We start from the raw sequence: 23,557 nt of genomic DNA on the forward strand, positions 1-23,557 counted from the left end.
GAAAGAAAAAAAGAAAGAAAGAAAGAAAGAAAGAAAGAAAGAAAGAAAGAAAGAAAGAAAGAAAGAAAGAAAGAAAGAAAGAAAGAAAGAAAGAGAAAAAGAGGACAATCATACAGAGACAGGTTATGGGAAGAACAAACTAGATACAGGTGAAGACAGAATGAGCCAGTGAATGAGAAGGAGCCAGAAGATTAGAACAGGTTGCTAGGGGTTAGTGTGAAACCAAGCAGAGCAATTCAGGAGAAAAGAGCAAGAAGCCAGATTGAATCAAGTCAGATTGCAGAGGAATTCTGAGCTAAGACAGCTGAGTTGAACCAGCCAGGTAGAGATCAAAAAGAACTACATAAGGGTGAACTTATTCAGCAGCCAAGTCTCAGAGGCTGAAAACATTCTAGGCCTAGGTAAGATTGCATGGAGGCTGGAAGCGTCCAAGACCAGGCATAGGTTAGAAGACAGAGGCAGTAAACCTCGGAGACAGCAATTACATCAGGCAAACAAAAGATAATTTTACAATTCAGGCTTTTACTAAGCTTTATTTATACTGTATTCTTCAAGACAATTCAGCACGATGTTTGAAGTCTTAATAGTGAAATGATTCTTGACATCTTCTCCCTGTCTCTCCATCTCAGCAAAGAGCCCATCCCTTAGGCTGAGTCTTCAGGCTTTCCTTTACAAAGGCTTAATAAATAACAGTATTCCATCTAGGTCACTGACAGGATCCCATGGGATGTCCACACACACAACCACACAGAGATGGCAGAAGAAACTGCCATCAAATGGCAGTATACTCATGCAACAGGTTGCCTCTTGCCAAATGCACACATGTCCCTTGGGTGGGGGTGGGGAAGCCTTCCTCCTGGCTCTGTAGGTTTTCACTTATTGCTCCATTCCACGTCCAGCAGCATGGCTAATGACCTGCGGCATTACACAGGGTTATTTCATCATAAAATAGGCACTTTAACTAGGGGTTAGGGAAATGAACAAGGAGCGTATTAGGTAATTCTGGAACAAACCATATCTTAGGAAGGATCAGGCCAAGAGCAAGCAGAACAAGAAGGCAAGCAAGAAAACATTGGGTCTCTGCAGAGAGGTGCTAGGAGATAGAAGGAGCCTCAGTACGCCAAGGAGAAGTTGACTTCTAACCCCTTCTAAACTTGGCCTGGTCTCAGATCCAGACCTGCCTGACCCCAGAACCCAGGCTGGCAGCAGAGCTCTGGGGATGAATCTCCTAAGAAAAAGACAGTTCTTCTGATGTAGTTCAGGACTAAGCCACGTTTACCCCAATGTCAGAGATGACAAGCACTGAATCAAGTTAACTGGATAGGTTAGACGCTTCTATTCCGGCTGCCCTCCACCACCCACTCTCCTGCTGGGCAACTCCTCACTTCTCCAGTGTGTGCTGCCCCGTTATGCTCTGCCCCTTCCTCTTCTGGAAAGATACCTTCCTTCTTGCCACATTAAAATTTGCATCTTCCATGAAGCAATTCCAGATCCCTCCCTGTGTCCGAGACCAATTTATCTGTCCTACATTATAGCATTTCTACCTTCTGGTAAACAAGCCATGTTCATGTGTTCTAGCTTCTGCTAGAGCACAAGTCATCTGGAGAGTGGGCCATGACGGTTCATGTTCTACATCACACAGAGATAACTGGAGAATCAGACTAAGCAATGGCACACCATGCAGGTTTTATTCATACTGTGTTCAAGTATTATTTTACTAATAATAACACTCCAGTTTATGCGGTGATTGTTATAATTGTATGGAGTTTGATACCACAGTGTTGTCTCTCAAAGCCAGGACACAGCAATACCTAAATCCCCACCAACAGCCAAACACACAATCAAAGCTAGCTTGTTTGTTTGTTTATATCAAACTTACCTCATTAGCTAAGGCGAAAGTCCCCCAGTGGATTGCCACAGATCTCTTTGTTTGAAGGTCAATGTGAATCCTTACAGCATCTTCTGGGTCTGCATGCTGGTATTTCATAAACCACCTGATGAAATACAGCCATTAATTAACCCAGTCTTTGAGAAGAGCCAAATCCAAATGATTGTTTTCATCTAATCAACACTGAGTGGTCTGCATATCTGGAGAGAGAATTGTGCAGTTAAGAGCATATACTACTTTTGCAGAAGACCTGAGTTTGGTTCCACATCAGGCATCTCACAAGTGCCTATAACCTCAGCTCCAGGAGATCCAACGCCTCTGTCTGACCTCCTTGGACACTTACACACACAGACACACACTCATACAGACACACACACACACACTCAGTTAAAATTAAATAAGCCGGGCAGTGGTGGCGCACGCCTTTAATCCCAGCACTTGAGAGGCAGAGGCAGGCGGATTTCTGAGTTCGAGGCCAGCCTGGTCTACAGAGTGAGTTCCAGGACAGCCAGGGCTGCACAGAGAAGCCCTGTCTCGAAAAACCAAAAAATAAAATAAAACTTAAATCAAAAAGATTCTTCACGGGCTGGTGAGATGGCTCAGCGGTTAAGAGCACCGACTGCTCTTTCAAAGGTCCTGAGTTCAAATCCCAGCAACCACATGGTGGCTCACAACCATCCATAACAAAATCTGATGCTCTCTTCTGGAGTGTCTGAAGACAGCTACAGTGTACTTACATATAATTAATAAATAAACATTTTTAAAAAATATTCTTCACAGGACTGAATGTTTGAGAATGTAGCAGCTTTCTGTGTTCACAGTTTTCACATTTTTTTTTATCTGAGGATTTTATCCATGTGTACAACGGTTATTTGTATAGCCTCCACTATTCCTTGGGTTGATTCTATGTCAGTGCCTAAGACCAAATCACCAGCAGACACAGCAACAAGCACAAGGTAGCTGCCACCAACCACTTCTTAGCCATTAAATTCACACCACACTCATTTGGAAAACCTACAATAAAAAGCTACTCCGTGATTCTGATGTAACTACCTTGGGCTGGGACACTAGCACTGGGCTTCTGCAGCCAGAATCGAGAATCCCAGGGGGGCACACACAGTGATGAGAAGAAGCCCCAGAGCAAGTCTGGAGGCATCAAGACTTCGAAATAAAATCTTATGCTGGGCATGGTGGCACACACCTTTAATCCCAGCATTCAAGAGGCACAAGCAGGCAGATTTCTGAGTTCAGGACCAGCCTAATCTATAGAGATAGTCTCAGAACAGCTAGGGATACCCAGAGAAACCCTACCTCAATAAAGAAATTATACACTCACACATGTATGTGTGTGTGTGTGTATACATGTGTGTGTATATGTATATATGTGTGTGTGTATATATATATATATATATATTCAGTTTAGAATCATATATATTCTAAACTGAAGCCCAGCTTATTCACAGTCAGTAAACCATTTCCTCTCAATTCACTTTTCTCTAGGGGCAAAAAAGCAAAAGTCTTGTGTGTATAAACTGCTAAACAAGTGAGTCTCAAGCTCTGTTTCATGTTTATTTTGATTTTTATTGGTGCTATATTTTAAAAGCATGACTTAATACTTTAAAAAGAAAATACTCGGTAATGCTAGGAATGAGTCAAAGAAAGAAATGTAATAATGGGTAAAGAACTGGAAGACAAACTCCAGTTACTACAGAATAAAAATATAGAGCAGATGTAAACTGACCAAATGAAAAGCAAGCCAAGAGTTGGTGTATCAATCCCGGTACTGTGCACACAGACCTGTAACCCTGCCAGTCCAGATAAGGATCCTAAGTTCAAGGTTGGACTGCATTACCAAGATTTTTTTCCCCAAAAATAACTAGTGTACATGGTAACGTGTACAAACTTTAAAGATAAGGGACAGAAAATCCTACTGCTAGTCAAGGAATTTTACTTAAAACATCATACAACTGGGCTGGAGAGATGGCTCAGCAGTTAAAAACAGTGGCTGCTCTTCCAAAGGACCTGGTTTCAATTCCCAGCACCCACATGGCAGCTCACAATTGTCTGTCAACTTCATTCCAGAGGAGCTGGCCACCCCCCACCCCCACCCCACATACTCGAAGGCAAACCATCAATGCAAATAAAAATAAAAATATAAATCTAAAAAAAAAAAAAAAAACCCACAAAACTGAAGAGTGTAGGCTGGTGAGATGGTTCAGTGGGTAAGAGCACCCGACTGCTCTTCCGAAGGTCCGGAGTTCAAATCCCAGCAACCACATGGTGGCTCACAACCATCCGTAACAAGATCTGACTCCCTCTTCTGGGGTGTCTGAAGACAGCTACAGTGTACTTACATATAATCAATAAATAAATCTTTAAAAAAAAAAACTGAAGAGTGTAGTGCAGTTTAAAAAAAAAACAGGCAAGTGACTCCATGTGACAGAGCCCTGAGAGGCCGACTGAGCCTTAGAAGCAGCCTAGGCTCCTGAAGCACAGAGCCTCTGGTCCCAGCTCCTGCCACGACTACAATGCCTGTGGAAAGTTCTCTCAAATACCCTGAGCTCTCACTTCCTTGTCTATGAAGTATAAACTCTGATCCTGCCTCTAAAGGACTCGTGACGGTTGGGTTACCTAGACAGCTCGTGAGAGCTCTGAATGCAGCACCTGCCCAGAGAATAACTGACAAAAACATCGCCTTCAGGGGAAAAATAAATTACTCTGTATACAAAGGACACACCTGTTTAACTTTTTAAGCCGTTGGTTTAGCTGAGGAAAAAAAACGCTTTCTTCATGTCTTTTCATCCTAATCTGCCACTCGAAACAAACGCTAAAGAGATCAAAGGGGCGCCCACTCTCACGGCGCACCACCCTTCCCAGAACTCCTGGAAGAGCCCAGCCATGTGCATCAGCACAAGGGTGACGTTTACTGCACAGCGGTCGAGTGCTCCAGGAACCCACAAACAAAGCCTCTGTGTTCTCTAGCTAAGGAGACAGGCCAGGCTAGTAATTGATCACTCGGCCTCGCTTGTTCCCGGCTCTGGATTCAATCCCCAGCACTGCACCTGAGAAAAGCAGGAGACGCTAAATTCCAGCTGACTTGGCTACAATGTCTGGGGATGAGAGAACCCAGTGGAAGGGATGAAATATGTCCTGCACAAAACTAAAAGCCAATGGTTTTTTGGTTTCTTTGGGGTTTTTTTGGGAGGGTTACTTTTTTTTTTCTATAACCAGCTTACATGTGCACAGAATTCCTGAGTTTTACTTTATTTTAAAACAGTATTGACAAAAACAAAACACACACAGAGAAATTCCACAATACATGTGAGCTCCCACATTTAATGTTCTTAAAGCAAGCGATGTCCCCAGCCCCGCCACTCACAGTCTAGAGAGAAGGCAGCACTGCAGAGAAGGGGCCAACTGTAAGCATGCAGCTTGCTGCATCGCCAGACACATGCATCACGCGCATATGCTGCAGCCTGTGCAGACCTGTTTTCATAATTATAAAGAGCTACTCTAATGTAGTGAGGAAAAACCAACAGCATTTGAAAATTATCTGTAAGTTTTTTTAAAAGCCATGTTGATATTTTCAGAAGTTTCGTGAGAACTAAAATAATTTGAATGGAAAAAGCAAAATTCAAACCCTCATACTGACTTACGGTAGTTTCTGCTGTGGTATGTAGTGGTAGTGGTTTTCTCATACTGACTGACGTACAGTAGTTTCTGCTGTGGTATGTAGTGGTAGTGGTTTTCTGCAACAGATCCTCCTGCTCAGCCTCTAAGGTTTGGGATCAGTGGCCTGTGCCACCTCATCTGGCAGTTGCAATGGCTTTAATAATTACCAAGAATCCAAAACAGGTGGAAGTGTCTAAACCTACCCACAATGAGGAAATAAATAGATGCTAACAGAATAAAACAATAGATGTTAATAAGAAAAATGGCTTGGTGAGCTTAAAGGTTAACAAATTTGACAGGGGATATAGCTCAGTGATAAGAGTGCTTGCCTTAATCCCAGCACTCGGGAGGCAGAGGCAGGTGGATTTCTGAGTTCGAGGCCAGCCTGGTCTACAAAGTGAGTGCCAGGACAGCCAGGGCTACACAGAGNCCTGGTCTACAAAGTGAGTGCCAGGACAGCCAGGGCTACACAGAGAAACCCTGTCTCGAAAAACCAAAAAAAAAAAAAAAAAAAAAAAAAAGAGTGCTTGCCTAACATGCACAGAAAAGTAAAGCAAAAATGGTGTGTGCACATGTGTGTGGATGTGTATGCAGGCATGTGCAGGCCAGACGTGTGCATGTTTTCCGCTATCACTCTCCACCTTAAGAGAAGAAAGTTACCACATTTATTCATCCTTTCCCTGTGACACGCACAGCGCGTGGGCCAATGTAAGTAAGAGCTAGAAGAGAGCTCACAGACCCTGTGGGTTCTGGGATCAGTCTGGGCCTCATGGCTTTGCCAAGGTGCTCCTCTTTACCATGAATCCATTTCCCCAGCCTGGACCTCAGTGACTGGTTAGACTGGCTGGCCAGGACCCTCCTGTCTGCATCCCCAGCTCCGGAATTACAGGAATGTGCTGTCAGGCAGGGTTCTGAGGATCCAAGCGTATGTCCCCCTGCTAGGGTCAGCATTCGTTTTATTACCCAGTAAGCCGACCTCCTAGGGTACTTTGTTAGAATCTGTTCTGCTGCACTTCACCTGTACGTCTGCTTGACCAATCACCTAAACCATTATCGCTCTTCCTTAAGGAGATTAAGACAGATAGGATTAAGAAAAACAGACGGTAACAGGGTCTATCAGTCGTTAGTGGCAGTGTGGCCCGTGTCTGCTGAGTCCAGCATGGCTGGAGAGGGGACAGTGAGCAATGGCATGTCAGGACCAGACTCTCTGCCTGCTCACTGAAATTAAGACCATCGCAAGGACTAGCGATACAAGCCAACTCCTTGCTTTCTCGCTCTGTTAAACATAGAACAGCTGCGGGGCAGGGATTGGGAAATTCCAATCACAGAGGAAAAGACAGTCATCTCTAGAGAGAGTCATCCACGTGAAAAGGAATAGCAAGAGTTCATTCTGGCTACTGGCTCTAAGCCGCAGGTTATTGTAGGCTCTGGCAAGGTGCACAGGAAACTGAACGTGAATCCGACTTCAACCTCCATCAGTGATAACCAAGCCCACCACTAAAACCACAGACTACATCGTCTCAACAAGTTACAGCCTGTAAAGCGCACACTTACGCACCTTGGTTCATAAGCTCCGATGGGTATAGCCGCCAGGTCAAAAGGACCGAACCTTTTTCCAATCTCTTCAAAAGCGGGGCAGTAGCCAGTATCCCCAGCAAAGAAGAATCGACTCCAAGGCCCTAGCACGGACCAGCTGCCCCAGAGAACCTTGTTGTCGTCCAGGAGGGTCCTTTTGCACCAGTGCTGGGAAGGCGTGAAGACGAAGGTGACCTTGTCGTGACCAGGGACGCAATTCTCCTCCCACCAGTCCAGCTCAATCACGTTCTCGCAGCCACACTTCTGCATCCAGTCAAGAAGGCCCAGCGGCACAAACCACCTCAGCTCGCTGCCGAACCGCTCGTTCAACGCCAGGACCGAGCCGTAGTCTAGGTGGTCGTAGTGGTTGTGACTGATGAGGACAGCATCTATCGTGGGGAGTTCGCTTACTGAACACGGGGGACGGCGAAACCGCTTCGGACCCATGTACTGCGAGGGGGAGGCACGGGAGCTGAACATGGGGTCCGTGAGGAAGATGAGCTCATCCATTTCCACCATCAGCGTCGCATGTCCCAGCCACGTGACTCGTAAGCCAGCCTCTCTCACTCCAGCGTCTTCAGGGTCACTGATAAAATATGGCTTAAGCACTGGGAGCTCTTTGTCAAGTTCCTGTATATGGAAAAAGAAAGGCAAACAGCAGTATTTAAAGGTGGAAAGATATTACATCATCGCAGAAAGTATTCTGACCTAAATTTCAGAAAGAGCTATTTGGGGATAACTGAAGTCATCCAATGGACCTAGTGCTTCTGCTCTGCTCTTACACAGCGTGTACCTTGCTTCTTTCTAGATGTGACTTAGTAACACCAGTTTGGGGATGTACAGCCCTGAATGCATCAGTAAAAGGAAAAGTAAACTGAAAACTCTCAGTCCTGCTAGGCTTAGTTTCTGAAGGCTCTCTTCCGGCATGCGGCAGGAGACTGGCCTCAATGCAGTCGCTCGCAACCGTTTCCTCACTGAGCTGAGCATGTGTTTGCTGTTGAAAACCAGCCTGAGAAGCAGCCCCATTCCTGGAACTTACAAAGCAAGCCATGGCAGTTGATGGTTAACCCTTGGATCTTACAGTCCTTACTTTTTGAGAGCATAAAATTCAAAGCAAAACAGTGTGATGCTTCCTGGGGTTTGTGTGGGGTGGATCACGTTCATAAATGGGTCTTCTCAGTCCTTACCCTTACAAGGCCGGCTGACACAGAAAGGGAAAAGAGATAAGGGAGAAAAGGAACCAAGATGCCACCCAGATGGTCTGAGTGAGAAGTCCTGGTAGAGTTTAGCAGAGACGTCCCTTAAGCTCGTTAAGCTCAAGTTCCCCATGTGGAAGATGGCTGTACCTGTACTTCACTGTCATGAGAACTGAATTAGGAATGGCTGGCTCCCAATACACATTCTGTAAGTATTCCAAAAGAATACAGTAAGTCGCAACCCCGGTGAGCAAGCACGCACCAGTCTTGCCCATTTCTTTTATCTCTCCATAGTCAGTAGCCTCTACTGCAGCTCCTAAGCAGCAGCCAGACACATCAAAGTCCTCAGGACTGTTTGGCTGTCTTCCTGCCCCCTCCACGCACACACCAAAGCTGTAACAGTCCTGGACAGTACCAAGCTGGACGTGGGAGGTAACATTATAACCCCAGCACCTGGGAAGCTGAGGAAGAAGGGTCTAGAGTTCAAGGCTAGCCTTGGTTAATAGAGTAAGACCTATTGAAAAGTCTTCACTGCTCTCTACTGCCTGACGAACCCAACTCATCCCCGTGCCCAGCACCCAGCTGCCTGTGGGTGCCCAGCCCCGCCCAGCTGGGCTTCACACTCTCCAGCCCACACACACGCAAACACTCCCTATTCCTGGGCTGAGTTCCAGACCCTCTGACAGAACAGGATTCTGACCCCATTCTGGAGACTTGGAGATTGTACATCCTCCAAGGGACCATCCATAAGTCTCTGTAGATACGATGCCTTGCCCTGGACGCCCATGTTTCTATGAACACGGGCCTCCCTCCTCTAGGTATCCCAGTTTGAATACAGACTCTTATCTCGTCTTATACGGCTCGGAAATCATGTGAAGTACCTAGTGACTTCGACACAGGATGTGATCAATAAAAATATTGGATAAATTAGTGAACAAATTCAATTAATTCTCAAATTTTACAATTAGGGTTAGTGAAAAAGTATCACATGGTATATTTGCAGAGAATTAAGAAGGAAAAATGTTTAAAAATAAAAATAAAATGGGGGCAAAAGGAAGAAAAAGGGTGCTGGAGAGATGGCTCAGCAGTTGAGGGCACCTGCTGGTCTTTAGAAGGCCTGGGTTCTGTTCCCAGCACCCACAATAGGCTGTTCGCAGCTACCCACAACTCCAGTCCCAGGCATCTGAACCCCTCTCCTAGCCTCTTCAGGCACGTGCAAGCATGCGGTCCACACTCAGGCACACGCATTCACATAAACTAAACAAGGAATGTTTTTAGAGAAAGGAAAGAAATGAATGTGTTAGGTGTGATACTAGCCACATGACAGAGATGATGACAAAATGCTCTCATATCAAGTACTGAAGCACAGCATAAAATAACATCAGCAATAGCCACCCTTTATATAGATTTTACTGTTAGAGTCTGCATTGATTTATAAAAAAATTTTAGACTTAATATAGATCAAAATGCCAGAGATAAAAGCTACTTTCATCTTATAGATGAGAAAGTAAAGAGTTGTCAGCCAGAGTTACCCTCACACAAGTCAGCCAGCTGGTCCCTGTGCTTATATGCTTACCTTCTTCAACCGGAATGTACTCTAAATCCCTACCTCCGTGTGTGTGTGTGTGTGTGTGTGTGTGTGTGTGTGTGTGTGTTGTGAACTCAGGACCCCATCCATGCTAAGCATGTGGTCGACTAAGTACCTTACCTTATTGAAAGTTAGAGCTCGGGGAACAAGTGTGTAGAATAAGGGGCGATAAGATCACAAAAACCACAAGGAAACATTGGGGATGGTGGGTACATTCATCATCTTTACTGTGGCAATCTGTTCTGCATTAGTCAATGTTAAAGCTCATCCAATTATACACTTTAAATATGTGGAACTTGTATTATGTTAACAAAACTATTTTAAATGTTTAAGCAGAACCACATTAAACAGTGTGTTGAAATGTCTGGAAAATAACGATCCCTGAAAACTAATGCACTTTGGGTTTGCTCTATTTAAAGGCCACCTGAAGCTTGGCATTTAGCATCATCCGAATGGCTGCTGGGCCATAAAGCCCACCACTGACCACCACTAGCAGCCTCGATTTATTCACTAAGCTAAGACATCACTGTAGATGGTTTTCAGGGGACGGAGGAGAGCAAAAGAATGAGGGCTGGAAGGTGATGACTAAATGACAAGAGTATCACATTTGGAAAAAAACAGAAATGATTTTGTGTGGTTACACATATCCATGAATATACTAGAAACTACTAAATTGTATGTTTAATGGTCAGTTGTATAGTATGGAAATTATACTCCATACTCAAGAAATCATACTCGTCACTCAAGAAAGCGTCTCATAAAAAGATAAAGTAGTGATGAGATCTGAACACTTTTCTTCACTGTGGTGTTTGGATGAGAAAGTCCCTCAGAGGCTCAGACTTTTAAATACTTGGTTCCCAGCTGGTGGCGCTGTTTGTGAGGTTGGGGAGGTGTGGCCTTGCTGGAGCAGATGTATCACTGGGGGTGGGGCTTGGGGGTTCCATGCCTGGCACCACTCCCAGCTCTCTGTGCTTCCTGCTTGCAGATCCAGGTCTGAGCTCTCTGGTGTTCCCTCAGCTGTGCCAGCCTGCTGCCCCGCATCTCCACAGGGATGGAACCCTGAGCTCAGATAAACCTTTCCTTCCACAAGACGCCTGGCTGGTGTTTTGTCACAGCAACAGAACACTAACACACACATCTGTGTGCCCATCTTCCCTCACTACAAAGCAACAGCTTATATTTACAAACGAACTGCCTGGCAGCTTCCTCGGGAAACTCAAACAAACACAACCTACAACTGAGCAGCCAAAAAGAAAGCAAAGCAAAGGCTACTTCTTCAGGAATCCAAAATGGCTGCGTGGGGAAAGTGCCCACTGCACAGGCATGAACACCTGAGTTCTGGTCCCCACCATCCCCACAAACGCTGACCTCAGCACTAAATGGGCGCAAACAAGGATTCCTGAAGCTCACAGGCCCACCAGCCTAGCTAAGTCTGTGAGCTCCGGGTTCAAGGATAGACTGTCTCAAAAACTAAGGTGGAGGGGGATTAAGGAAGATGCCCAATGGCACACACACACACACACACACACACACACACACACCAGAAAAGGAAAGAAGGATTTATAAACATTTCATCACAACAGAGTTTGAAAGTGAATGTAGAGCAGGGCGAGGTGGGGGGAAGGATTCTTGATATCTTGAAGCAAACAAAGTTGTTTGTCTAGACCAATATTGTCTTGGTTAATTTTCCTTCATGGAAACTGCAAAATTCTAATGTTTTGGTTTCCTTGAGGAAAGGGGAAAAGCCAGGTCAGGTGGTGCGCCACACTGAGAGGCGCTTCTAGGTCACTTTATCTGCTCCCTCAAGCTTCCCAAGGGAACAACCCACACAACTGCTCGGCTTTGATCCCAGGGAGTAGCAGTAAACTGTGGGTTGTTTTGCAGGGAATACAAATCACCCAGTGAGTGGTGATTTGTTGGTGAAAGAAAATACTGGTGGTGGTGCACGCCTTTAATCCCAGCACTCGGGAGGCTGAGTTCCAGGACAGCCAAGGCTATACAGAGAAACCCTGTCTCGAAAAACCAAACAAACAAAAAAAAGGTACTGCTCTGCTCATCCGAATCCACCCTCGGAGGGGAAGACTTTCACAGAGAACCTTTTATGGTTCAAACAAACAATTTTTTAGACAATTTGCCATTTTAAACATCCAGGACAAATCCTATTATAAGCAACTCGTGGGATCTGTAGTCTTTGGCTGTACTGGAATTTTTTTTCCTGTGTCCAATGTACACAAAGACTACCTAGTCATTTTGGAACAAAACAAAGGATGGAATTTTCCAATGAGTAGATAAGGGAATTGCCTGCAGCTGAAGAAAGTATAGAAAGTGTATTTTCAGACTGCAAACACCTGCCAGGTACTGACTACAGGGACGAGTACAAAAGCAAGATGTCCAGGTGAAATTTTAGAAATGTCTGGGTTTGCTCAGTGTTGGAGGTTCCAAGCCATCATCAAGTGGCTCTGTTGCTCTGTGCCCACGAGGGGCAGCACAGCATGGTGGGGGATCTACAGCAAGCCCCTTACATTCCTGCCCAGAAATGAAAGAAAGGAGAAAGGAACGAGAGTCCCACTGTCACCTTCAAGGGCATGCCACCAATGGCCAGGAGACTTCCTACTGCCCCTACCTCTGAGTGCTTCTACCGATTCTCAATAGCATGAGGCCGAAGAATAAAGCTTTAACACATGAGCTGTGCAGGTCAAGTAAGATTTAAACCACAGAAGAATGTCTCCCAGGACTGGGAGAGAAAGAAGGCCACACAGTCAGGGAAGAGCATAAAATTGGTTCCCATCTCCCCGAGTCCCACTCTTTTCACCCAGCCACGCTGGGGCAGCCTGCTTGTCAATTTGACAGCATCCGCCAAGTCATGAAACTCACAAGTCACCTGTTTCCCTCCCCCTAAAATGCTGCCTGCCCAGGGTTATTTTTCATTTCCCCTCTTTAGGTGACTGTGAATCATAATAACAATCAGACAAGGTCACGGAGCCAACAACAACACAAAGCAACAACAGTCTCTGAACAATGTGTGGCCTGTGAGCTGTCCGACACACTGCCCTAATGTTCCAGAAGAGACAGACAGACACCCGGAATGGCCCCGGGAAGAAACTCTTTCTCACCTGGCAACTAAACTGTGTATCCTGTTTCTGACCCACTTTCTTTAGAATATCAATTAGTGTGCACATTAATCATACGTTTCCTTTACAGCACTTTCAGATATGTAGGTAAACAAATACAATATACTATAACATGCTATAAATAGCCTAATATATAATTATCCTATGTAAATATTATTTTCTTTTCCGAGTAGTGACTTAAGGCCATGATCTACTCATAAAATGACCTCCAGAAATCTGATTAAATCTGAGCTGACCTCCGGTCTCGGGCCCTCACCTACTTGTCCTGATATTGTTTCTCTCTGGGGATTTGGGAACTGTCACTGCCCTGGGGAAATGCTCTTCCTTTCAGCATTTTTTTTTAATGTGCTTAAACACAAAGTTACAGTTTTCTCCAAAATCAGGGAAGCCAGCATGCATCTCATCTAATTCTAGGCTTTCACAGAAGATAAGGAAGAAGACGGACAAGATGCCATCAGTGAGATACACACTGGAGTAGTGCAAAGGTGTTTTTCTTTCAGATTATACCGAATTCATTCTTAAGTGGCATATTCAAAGATACGAGTCCCTTTGGTATCTTTTTAATACACTGAAGAATGCAGCCATATATAGCCCTCCCTCTCACATCTCTGCTGACTCACCACTCCTCCAGTGTTTTAATACACACACAGCTGACTGACTTAGTCTGTTCATGTTTTAGCATGTAACAGAGTGCGCCCGGCACACAACACATGCTCAGTAAATGCTAGCTAACTAACCGAGTGAACGGACAGACTTGAGGCCCTAAGATCCACACCAGTGCAGCCAGGGGCAGTGCACCTCCTTGCATGTGTGCTCCTCTATGGTTTTTCTTGGCTTTCCAGGAAGGACAAATATTTCCTTAAAACCCACTGGCCTGGTAGGTCCTCAGAGTCAATCCAATTTCTAGAATCTCTCAAACCTGAAGAGCTACAACTGTACGTTCATGCAGCCACTGACTCTTCCAAATGAAACAGCCAGCACTGAACCTCTCACTGACAACCTCTATTTTTAGAAGCTGTGGTTCAAAACAAGGAAGAGATTCACACCAACAAAAACCACACAACTCACCATCCTAACCTTACACCCTAAGCCCTCTCCTCCCAGTCTGAATGTTTCTTCTCAGATGGAGTTCATCAAGGGGGATGGCGAGGGGGGAGGCCAGGTGAGAGGGTACACACCTGTAAACCCAGCAGTCAGGGAATGAGGCTGGCAGATCACAAGATCAAGGCTAGTGTGGGCTATCAGTAAGTTCCAATAAGCTCCAGTAAGTTCCAGTAAGCACCAGTACGCTCCAGTATGCTCCAGTAAATTACATAGGAAGCCTGAGTCTCAAAAACAAAAACAAACAAGACAGTTTCCTTGTCCCTTTGCCTCATCCTAAAAAGCTCTGAATATAAATGTTTATCTATTAATCTCTAGCCTAATTCAGAAGGATCTTAAAAAAATATCGAGGCCAGGCATGATAGTACACTCCTCATAGCACTTGAGAATTTTACAAGTTTGAAGCCAGCCTTGGCTACAGATCAAAACCCTGTCTCAATCAACAAAAGCAATTTATCGGGCCCCAGGTTTAATCTGCAGCATGGCAAATATATGCATATATGTGTTTGTATACATGCATATCTATATATAGAGAGAGATATAGATACACTATATAAAGATGACTATGAATATTTCTAGCATGGAAGTGATAGAAGATTTCTTTTTTTCCCATCTCTCCCCCTTTCTAGTCCCCTTTTCTTGAGCCTTTCTGTATAGCCCTGGCTGCCCTGGTACTTACTATGTAGATCAGGCTGGCCTTGAATTCGTAGATCCACCTGCCTCTGCCTCCTAAATGCTGGGATTAATGGTGTGCAACACTACTACTGGCACTATATAAGATTTCCAATCCTATGTCCTTTTAAAAAGACAAGCAACATTTATCAAACAGATCTAATGCCAGAATCCACCTCCACTGGCACAGTCCCCTTACGTCTTCCCACTGTAGAACAAAGCCTTCAGGAATGCCCCTAACTCCCCAAAGGGTGGACAGGATCAGAGTTAAAGAAAGATGTCAGCAAGTACAGGGGGAAACTAAGAAAGATTTGAAGGAAAAGAAGATGCCTCTGTAATGGGAACAGTCACCCACTCATTCACCCCTGCCAAAACCTACCTTATGCTAAAAAGGAACAAATGACACCATAGCAAACCTACTGTCGTTAAAGGCTAACAGACACAGTCAGCCTTCACAGCTCTGCAAAGGACATTAAAAGATTTTTTTTTTTTTATAGCAGCATCGGCCAAGTACAAGTATTAAAGGCACACTTTAGGTCATGGCTTACTTTGCAAGATCCATCCAAACTGCTGCTTTCTAAAATGCATCATGCATTTTGTCATCTGCATCTGGAAAAGCTCTGCAAAACAGTTTCCTAGGACACCACACACACTCCTGAAGCTGGCTCCAACCCACCAGTCAGATCTGACCACTCACCCCTCGGTCTCTAAAGCACTCTACCCCAGCCAGAGCTCTGGCTGCAGACTGCAAAGATTGTTTACACATTCTGTGCTACTGCCCAGGACCCGCAGGGTGTGCTCATAGGACTCATTTGTCTCTTCAAAACTTACAATTATGTCTCATCACACAGAAACACCACAAATCACTAAGTCGAGGGCCATCCCTCCCAGACAAACGAAGTCATGTATATGTACACAAAGCAAATAGCCATTCCACGCCAGCCGCGTGTTACCCACCTCTTTGGAACCTGGAACGCCGCTGTGATTCTTCTCCATTATCAGCCATCTGAGCACATTCGGGATGGAGATGTTTTTCCATGTTGGCCATGGGTTAACAAATCTCCCGTCTTTTCCTTTCTTTGATTTAGTTACGTCCTCCTCTAGTCTGTAATCCAGCTTGAAGCTTTTCCTGGAGAACCTAGAAGACACACTTCCTCCTGAATTCTGCACTGAATTCTGGCGCTTTCTCAGTGTTTCTTTTGGATACTGATAGCTTGGCGCTGGAGACTGGCTGTCCTCATACTCATCCATGTCCCTCGGTGAGAAGCTTTGGAAAGCAAAAGGAAGAAGGAAAGGGGAGATTACCAAGTTTAACAAAATCATCAAAGCATATTAGAAAGCACCATCTCAGCCAACGGTGTTTCCCCAACCATGTGAGAGTATTGATTATGTCTGTATTGATTCAAAACTTCTTGCTGCAAAACAGGATTTTAAGATCCAGTATTTCTGCTTGCTAGAAAGAAAAGTGTTCGCCTTCCCTATTGTATCAACATGCCAGCCAAGCCTTTCAAAAGTCCCTTCACTGTTGCCACCTAAAACATTATTTCCCTAGCCAGTGTTTAGACATAAGCGTGTCTGTTTCAGTGACATTCTACAGAGTAAACAGAAGTACTATTATGATCTGGATAGAAAGCCTCCCCAGCCTCCCCAAATGGCTCACGTGTTACAGGCTTGGTTCCCAACAGAGCTGTTTTCAGGGGTGGAACTTCTGTGAAGTGACTGGGTCATGGGGGCTCTGCCTTCATCAGTGATAGATCCAAAATCTCAACCAATCACTGAGAGCCGACCACTGGGAGCCAACCACTGGGCACTATGAAAGCTGGAGCCCACTGGGACAAGGTGAGGAGGAAGGGTGTGCACAGAAAAAGAGAACACGCACAGACCTCTCTCTAGCCTCCTCCTCCTATGCTCCAACATGCCCTTAGCCATGGTGTCAGCCTCCCCAGAGGCCCAGAAACATGCACCCCTCTAGCTTGGACCAAAACCTCTGTGAACCACAACAAATACTTGCTCTTTTTAATTTGCCTCCCTCAGGCCGATGGCACAAAACAAAATCAAGAAGCCACATGGGCCCTTTCAGTATCCATATCAGCATACCTACCAATGTTCTGAGCAATAAAGTAAGACCGGCTTAGTTTCCTAAGATGCCTCAGTGATTCAAGTGCCTTATATACACCCCTGCTAAGCTTGGCCATTTTATACTAACAACAATCTGTAACCTATTCCCCTAGAGAGTACAGATGAGGTCACCCGCCAAGGAAGGAGATAGCACATCAACTGACCTAGCAACAACATAAATTCTAAGTAATGCAGACTTAAAACTGCCAAGACACTAAAGTCTCCTGGCTGTGAAGAAATGCCCCACCTTTTCTTCATCTTGATTTTCCCATCTATAAAATAAAGATAAAGACATCACTGGCTCCAGAAGTTAATGAAAAGACTGAACAGCCTAAGCCAATGAAATTACTGGAGACTCAGGCACACACCAGCTCGCCTCAGCTGCTACCACTGACTGTTACTGCACCTACCATTACCCACACTCAAGACACTGCAATCCTTGATTGTCAATCATGCAGGACCAAAAATACTCAGAACTGGGAAATAATGCATTAAAAGTATGAAGTTACCTGCTATGTAGAACTTCATTTCCTTCCTACCGATTATATTCAGCAAACAAACACATGCTTTCTAATTGGTTTAGAATCAAAACATACATAATTACACACCATATAACCCTATTTTTAAAAAGGCACAAATAACAGAAAACCAAATGTTCTTTTCCTGGCTACGGGGTGATGAGATACAAAGATGTCTGAGAAAGAAAGGGAAAGAACACAAGCCCCAGGAGGCACATGAACATGCCCCCGTTTTCCTTCTCTAATATGAGGGTAAATACTCAGCCATCTGTAGAAAGATGGGAGATGGTTTTGGAGGCAAAACCATCTGGAGAAAAGAAACCAGAGCTAACAAAAGCTCAAACACCCTCTGGGGGAGCTGAAAGGGGGCTCCCAGGCTTCACAGTTTAGGCAAACAGCCTCTCTAATCCTCCTTTTTCTCACCTGTAAAATGCCCACCTACCCTGCGGAGGTTTCAAAGGATTAGATGATATTATGGACATTGTGTTCACACCCAAATGCTAATCCTTTTCTCTCTAACCTTGTTAGCTGACCAAACAGCTAAATTCCGTATATTCTAAAGCTTAAAGTGTTCTGGGTAAGGTGCCTCACTGTGAGTTCTCACAGACTTACTTTTTATGTCTTAAAAGTTAAGTCTAGACTGAGGCCTCTACAAAGGCAAAGACAGTGACTATCCATTAAAATTCAGTTCATTTATGAGATCAGATTTGGGGATTTAGATAGATGCTATTCCTATATAAACAGATCACAGAGGAAGAGCTACATCAATGTTAGGTTTGGGAAACAATACTTGGCAGTCTCGTGAAGTGAGGCCATGCAAGACTAGAAAGGCCACGTCAGGAAGGTTTGCTACACTGTGGGCAGCCATAGAACACTGAAGATGCTTAAACGGCAGGAAAAGCAAATTCTGGAAACAGGGTAAAAAAAAAAAACAGTAAAAGAAAGGTCTAGAAACCTGAACCAGGGGGCCAACTTTGATCCCAGCACTCAGGAAGCCGAAACAAATAGATTACTCTGAGTCCAAAGCCAGCCTAGCCTACATAACGAATTCCTGGACAGCCAGAGTTACATAAGGGAGACACTCTGTCTCAAATGAAAACAAACAAAAACCAACCCTAGAGCTAAGGAGATGGATGAGTGAGTAGAAAAGAGAAGCCTGGAACACCCAATAACAGCAAAGCACCTGCTACACGGTCCTCCAGTTCATTTCAATTACGGCTCTCAGGAAGCCCAGAAGTTAGGTATCCTAATCTCACAAGCAGACAGTCCAATCCATGGAGACTGAGACAACAGCAGTGAGAAAAACAATCATTACAGTAAATCCAAGAGTCGATAAAGACACTGGAATCGCTGAGATGCGAAAGTATTTGGATGGCTGGAAACTTTAGGGATGAGATAGTCAGGTGGACTCGGTCAGACCTGGCAGCACCCCAGGCAAAGCCTGACCTGCTGGATCTGAAATGGAGTTCGACATCACCAGGAAGTAATGGATAATCACAGGATCCAAGCTGCTACAAGGATGCTCAGAGTGGCAGCAAGGGGACAGAGTGACGTCTGTCAGGGTGCCTGCTCCTTTTCCCAGCCCTGCCTCGCTCCCTCCTGAGTCATCTATAAAATAGGTCTGCACATCAAATGACCATCCTCGCTTTATACCTCCCATGGCCCTTCTACAAACAGACAGTCTTGGGGGTCAGTCAACTCTAAGCAAATCTCAAGCAAATGAAACAACAGAGAGAGGCCCCAAGGGTTTCTCCTGCAAAAGTCAGCAAGGTGGTTCAGAAAGGCTGAGACTTCTGGCTCTGCTCACACTCGCCTGCCTCCAAACAGCAGCCCTTACCTTGATTCTCAGATGTTAATGTTCCTACCTTGAGGCCACCAAATGCCTCCACAGGAATTCTACCTATGATTTTCTAGTGTCTGTGGGATTGGGGGGCAGGGGGGGGGGCGGGGTATATGAAAACTAGTAGTCACAACGTTTTCTAATACTTCCATGATGTCACGTGATGCTGATGATGACACCACGTGCATGCAATCTCTTTGAGAGACTGTGAGGAGGAGACGCACAAGGAGAACTGAACCCAGACAATCTGGAGAGGTGGTTTTGGAGGCAAAGCCCTGAAAGGCCATTCACTGGATGTGGAAAAATGACAACCTGTGCCTAATGCCATGGAGACACACAGAGCCTGCCTGAGAGCTGAGTCACATGAGAGGGACTCTCACTCCAACTGCTGCCTTCTGGTCGCTGTTAGTGTCTATAGCAACAATCTCACAAAGGGAAATCTCACTAGAGGAAAAGGCACGAAAACCAGAAGCGAGTTCTATGTCCTGAAAAGCTCTGCCTCTGAGCTTTTCAAACACAAATCTGTTGGAAAAAAAAAAAAAGATGACAGTTCCATACTGTAACCACCAAGTACAGTGGATATTAACTGCTTCTTTAATAGCTGAAGGACTCAGCCCCTCTAACCAAAGGGAGTTCTGAACCATGACAGTATAGAAATATTTTACTTCAGTAACTGCACACATGGGTAAAATGCTTTCTGAAAACAAGAATCCTCTATTTCAGAATTATTTCATACTTTTGACGTTTAAGACATGCCAGCTCCCTAGAATTCAATGTACTGCTTTATCATTCCTACAACAGATTTTTATAAATACCAGGTGACTGGTACAACAGGAGTGCTGATGCTACATCTGTAAAATACCTGGATTACATTGTCAGATATCAGACTGAATAAAGCCACACACTTACACACACTTTCTAGTTGTTCCCCTTACGTTCATTGGAAGAAAAGGATCCTTTTACTACAAGGCTAGATAGCATAGGTTAAAAAATAACAACATCCCAGTTCTCTAAAATATCTCTAGAGGACTTCAGGAGAGTCAAATGAATTCTACCCACCCCTGAAATTCTCTAAGACATCATGAAAGACACCTACAGACATGAAACAAGGTGCTGTGAGGGCAAATATGTCCAAGCCTGGGAATGACACTGTGTAACAAAAGGAGAATGTTCTGTGTGAAGATCATTCACTGATTAAATAATTTTATAGCAATAGATATTTTATTGCATATAATACATACATTGTCTTCTTTAATATTATTTAATATATTAGAAGCAACAAGATTAATATAAAATATATAATAGATATTAAATAGATATTTGAATATATATATGTATATGTATATATACACACACACACACATCGTGCATGTCATGCATCTATAGACATTTGCCAAGTAGTATCTTAATAAGAACTCAAGCTCCTTGCTTTAAACATCAAGTCCTCTTTGCAGTACTAAAATGAATAAATAATAACACCATAGGTTAGTAACCTGAAGTACCAAACACAAATTGTTATCTGGGGGACAGTGGACCTTGCCAGGAAACTTAATAGGTCTATGGGTCTATGTCCCCAGAAACTCGGGGTACACACACACCTGAGATGGTAAGCAGCTCCCTGCTCCCTGCCAGACTCCTGGCCTGGAACACGTGCCACATGAGGAAACATGACCTGTGGTCACGTTGGCCCAGAACAGGGTTCTCCATGCTATTGAGGTTCCTAAAGGCCCTGCCTGAGGGTTTAGCCAATAAGCTCCTCTTCCTGGACACTCCCTTCTAAAAAGGTATTTAATCTCTGGTCCACCCTGAGAAGTTGGTACTCATCTATTTCCACGATGAACAACCAATAAACAGTTTGGGGAGCATGGAGAAAGCCTTTGACTATAAGGTAAGTCTCCCGCAGAAGGGCTAAGGACAATCAGAGAAGAGCTAAGAGGAGCCCCCGCCTAGGCAGGGCTGCACGCTGTCCTCAGCCTGCGGGCCCCCAGTGGTCCCGGACTCATCGTGGGCCTGTGGAGCCCCAACACTTCATTCCAGACTTCTCTGTGCATCTAAAAAACCTCAAATTTGTCTCATAAAGTTCTAATTATTAAAAAAAATTTCTTGAACACAAATTGTTTGACGAAAGAATGTTAAACAAAAGTATAGTTAGATTTAACAGTAAATTATAAGAGGAATAAACGCAAAATAGATTTCAACTCTTTAAACTTGAAAGCACATTTTCTTTGCAAGAGGAGTCAGGGACAGCAGGTGCCCTGACAATGCTTGTCCTGGCCGCACACTGCCAAGGCTTTAAATATTAACTATCAGACTAATGCAGTATACTGAACTAAAAGTCACCTATGGGCTAGTAAGAGATTTTAAGTCACTGAACCATATGAACACTCTAAACATCGCCTCTACAAGTTTTTCCTTTCATGTAAGAAAGAAAGTAAAGATTTAATGACAATTAAAAGGAAGCCTCTGGGGAGATAAGAGCACTTGCTGCCCTTACAGAGGACCCAGGTGTGGTGCCCAGATAGTGGCTCACAACTATCCTCAACACCAGTTCAGGGGCTTCCAAACCCTCTTCCGGCCTCTTTAAACATGAGGCATGTGCACAGTACACATATGTACATGCAGGCAAAATAGCATATAAAACACCATTTAACTGAACACAACTGGATAACTCAGGGATAATCATGTTATGACAAATTTAGAAAATAGGCAAAAAATGTTTCTTGAAATGACATAATTATCCCTTCTTTAATACTTTAAATAAAACTAGCCACAAAATGTAGGTTTGTTCCTGGTGGTAATCATATCTAAATGCTATACAGAATTAGATGGTTAAAGAGGTTGGTGGGTAAAGGCAGGAAAAACACTAAGCTTAAAATATGCAAATGATCTTAAAGGTCCTTTCACTTTCCTTAAGCTAACTTTAACAAAACTGTGATTCCAAAATGTGGGTATCCTTTTTCCTGTGCTAACTCCATCATAACTACACTAAAAGAAAACTTTCTGTGCATAAGCAACCCATGGCAAAAGGAAATGGAGACCTGGTATCTTTGTAACCTCTGGTGGGAAAGAAAGAGAGCAGTGAACAGCTAGCTCAGTTCTCACTTTGGTCAGTGCTCCAACTCTGGTGAGTGCTCCAACTCTGGTGAGTGCTCCCACTTTGGTGAGTGCTCCCACTTTGGTTGCACTGAATTCTGCAGCCTTTAGAAAGTCACCTAACTTTGCTGAGATTCGCTTTCATTCAGCTATAAAATGAGTGGACTGGGCCATAGTGCTAAAGTCCCTTCTGCCTCTAGAACTGTAACAATCTTTAGCCCTGCCAAGACTCAGCTCAGGCTCCCAGCCCCTGTCTTCTCTAACTAGGGCTGGCCATAGCCAGACCCTCCCATTCCAACACCTGGAAGGAAACTCTCTGTCCAGCCACTTTCCCCAAGCTGACCGGAAAGAGTCTCATGGAATATTTTTATCTGAGAACAGTTATTGGAAGTGTGATGTCATGGGTTTCAAGACATGACACAGTATCTCTGAAGAGACTGTAGGACAAATGGGGCACAGACACTGATATCTAAGTAGAGGGTGACTGCTACTGTACCTGTCAAGTCATGTTTAGTAAACACTGTCTGAAGGAACACTGTTCCAAGCTAATTTTCCAGGTACAGGGGGAAGGGAGAGTGGGGTGGGAGTGCAGGCTCCAACCCTAAGCAGCCATACTGATGTTAGCTTGCTCCAGATCATGTCGATAGAAGCTCAGCTTTTTTTTTTTTCTTAAAGATTTATTTATTTATTATATGTAAGTACACTGTAGCTGTCTTCAGACACTCCAGAAGAGGGCATCAGATTTCGTTACGGATGGTTGTGAGCCAGCATGTGGTTGCTGGGATTTGAACTTAGGACCTTCGGAAGAGCAGTCGGCGCTCTTAACCACTGAGCCATCTCGCCAGCCCCGGAAGCTCAGCTTTGAAGGATGAAAATGATAGTCTTTAGAATAAAGCATTTCGGAAACTAGTGGCCCAAGTTCACAGAACCATGAGGAAGCCTCACATGGCAAGTAGTTCACACTGTGGTCATGTGACACACAGGGTCACTGCCGCTGGGAAGACTCATAGCCTCCTGATGTATGGCCAACAAGGGACTTGACCTGTGTTGGACGTGGGAGGGTGCTACATCCACTCCAGTAGTGACTCACATGACAAGCCTAGAAACCTGGACGCAGTCTTGAAGCAAAAAGTTCACGGAAACTTAGTCTCCTGGAACCGTGGCA

General features: G+C 44.4%; 1 protein-coding gene across 4 annotated transcripts in view; it reads right to left on the minus strand.

Annotated features, from left to right (window-relative positions):
• Positions 1-23,557, minus strand: part of Napepld (N-acyl phosphatidylethanolamine phospholipase D) — a 38,122-nt gene that overhangs the window by 5,472 nt on the left and 9,093 nt on the right. For all 4 annotated transcript variants that reach the window (XM_021162845.2, XM_021162844.2, XM_029477751.1 and 1 more), the window contains exons 2-4: positions 15,781-16,090; positions 7,119-7,765; positions 1,880-1,994 (exon numbers count right to left, since the gene is read on the minus strand). In XM_021162845.2, the coding sequence (XP_021018504.2) occupies positions 1,880-1,994; positions 7,119-7,765; positions 15,781-16,090 (1,072 nt within the window). The remainder of the gene's footprint in view (positions 1-1,879; positions 1,995-7,118; positions 7,766-15,780; positions 16,091-23,557) is intronic.

This window comes from Mus caroli, chromosome 5, assembly GCF_900094665.2.
Source record: "Mus caroli chromosome 5, CAROLI_EIJ_v1.1, whole genome shotgun sequence".
Taxonomy (NCBI): Eukaryota; Metazoa; Chordata; class Mammalia; order Rodentia; family Muridae; genus Mus; species Mus caroli.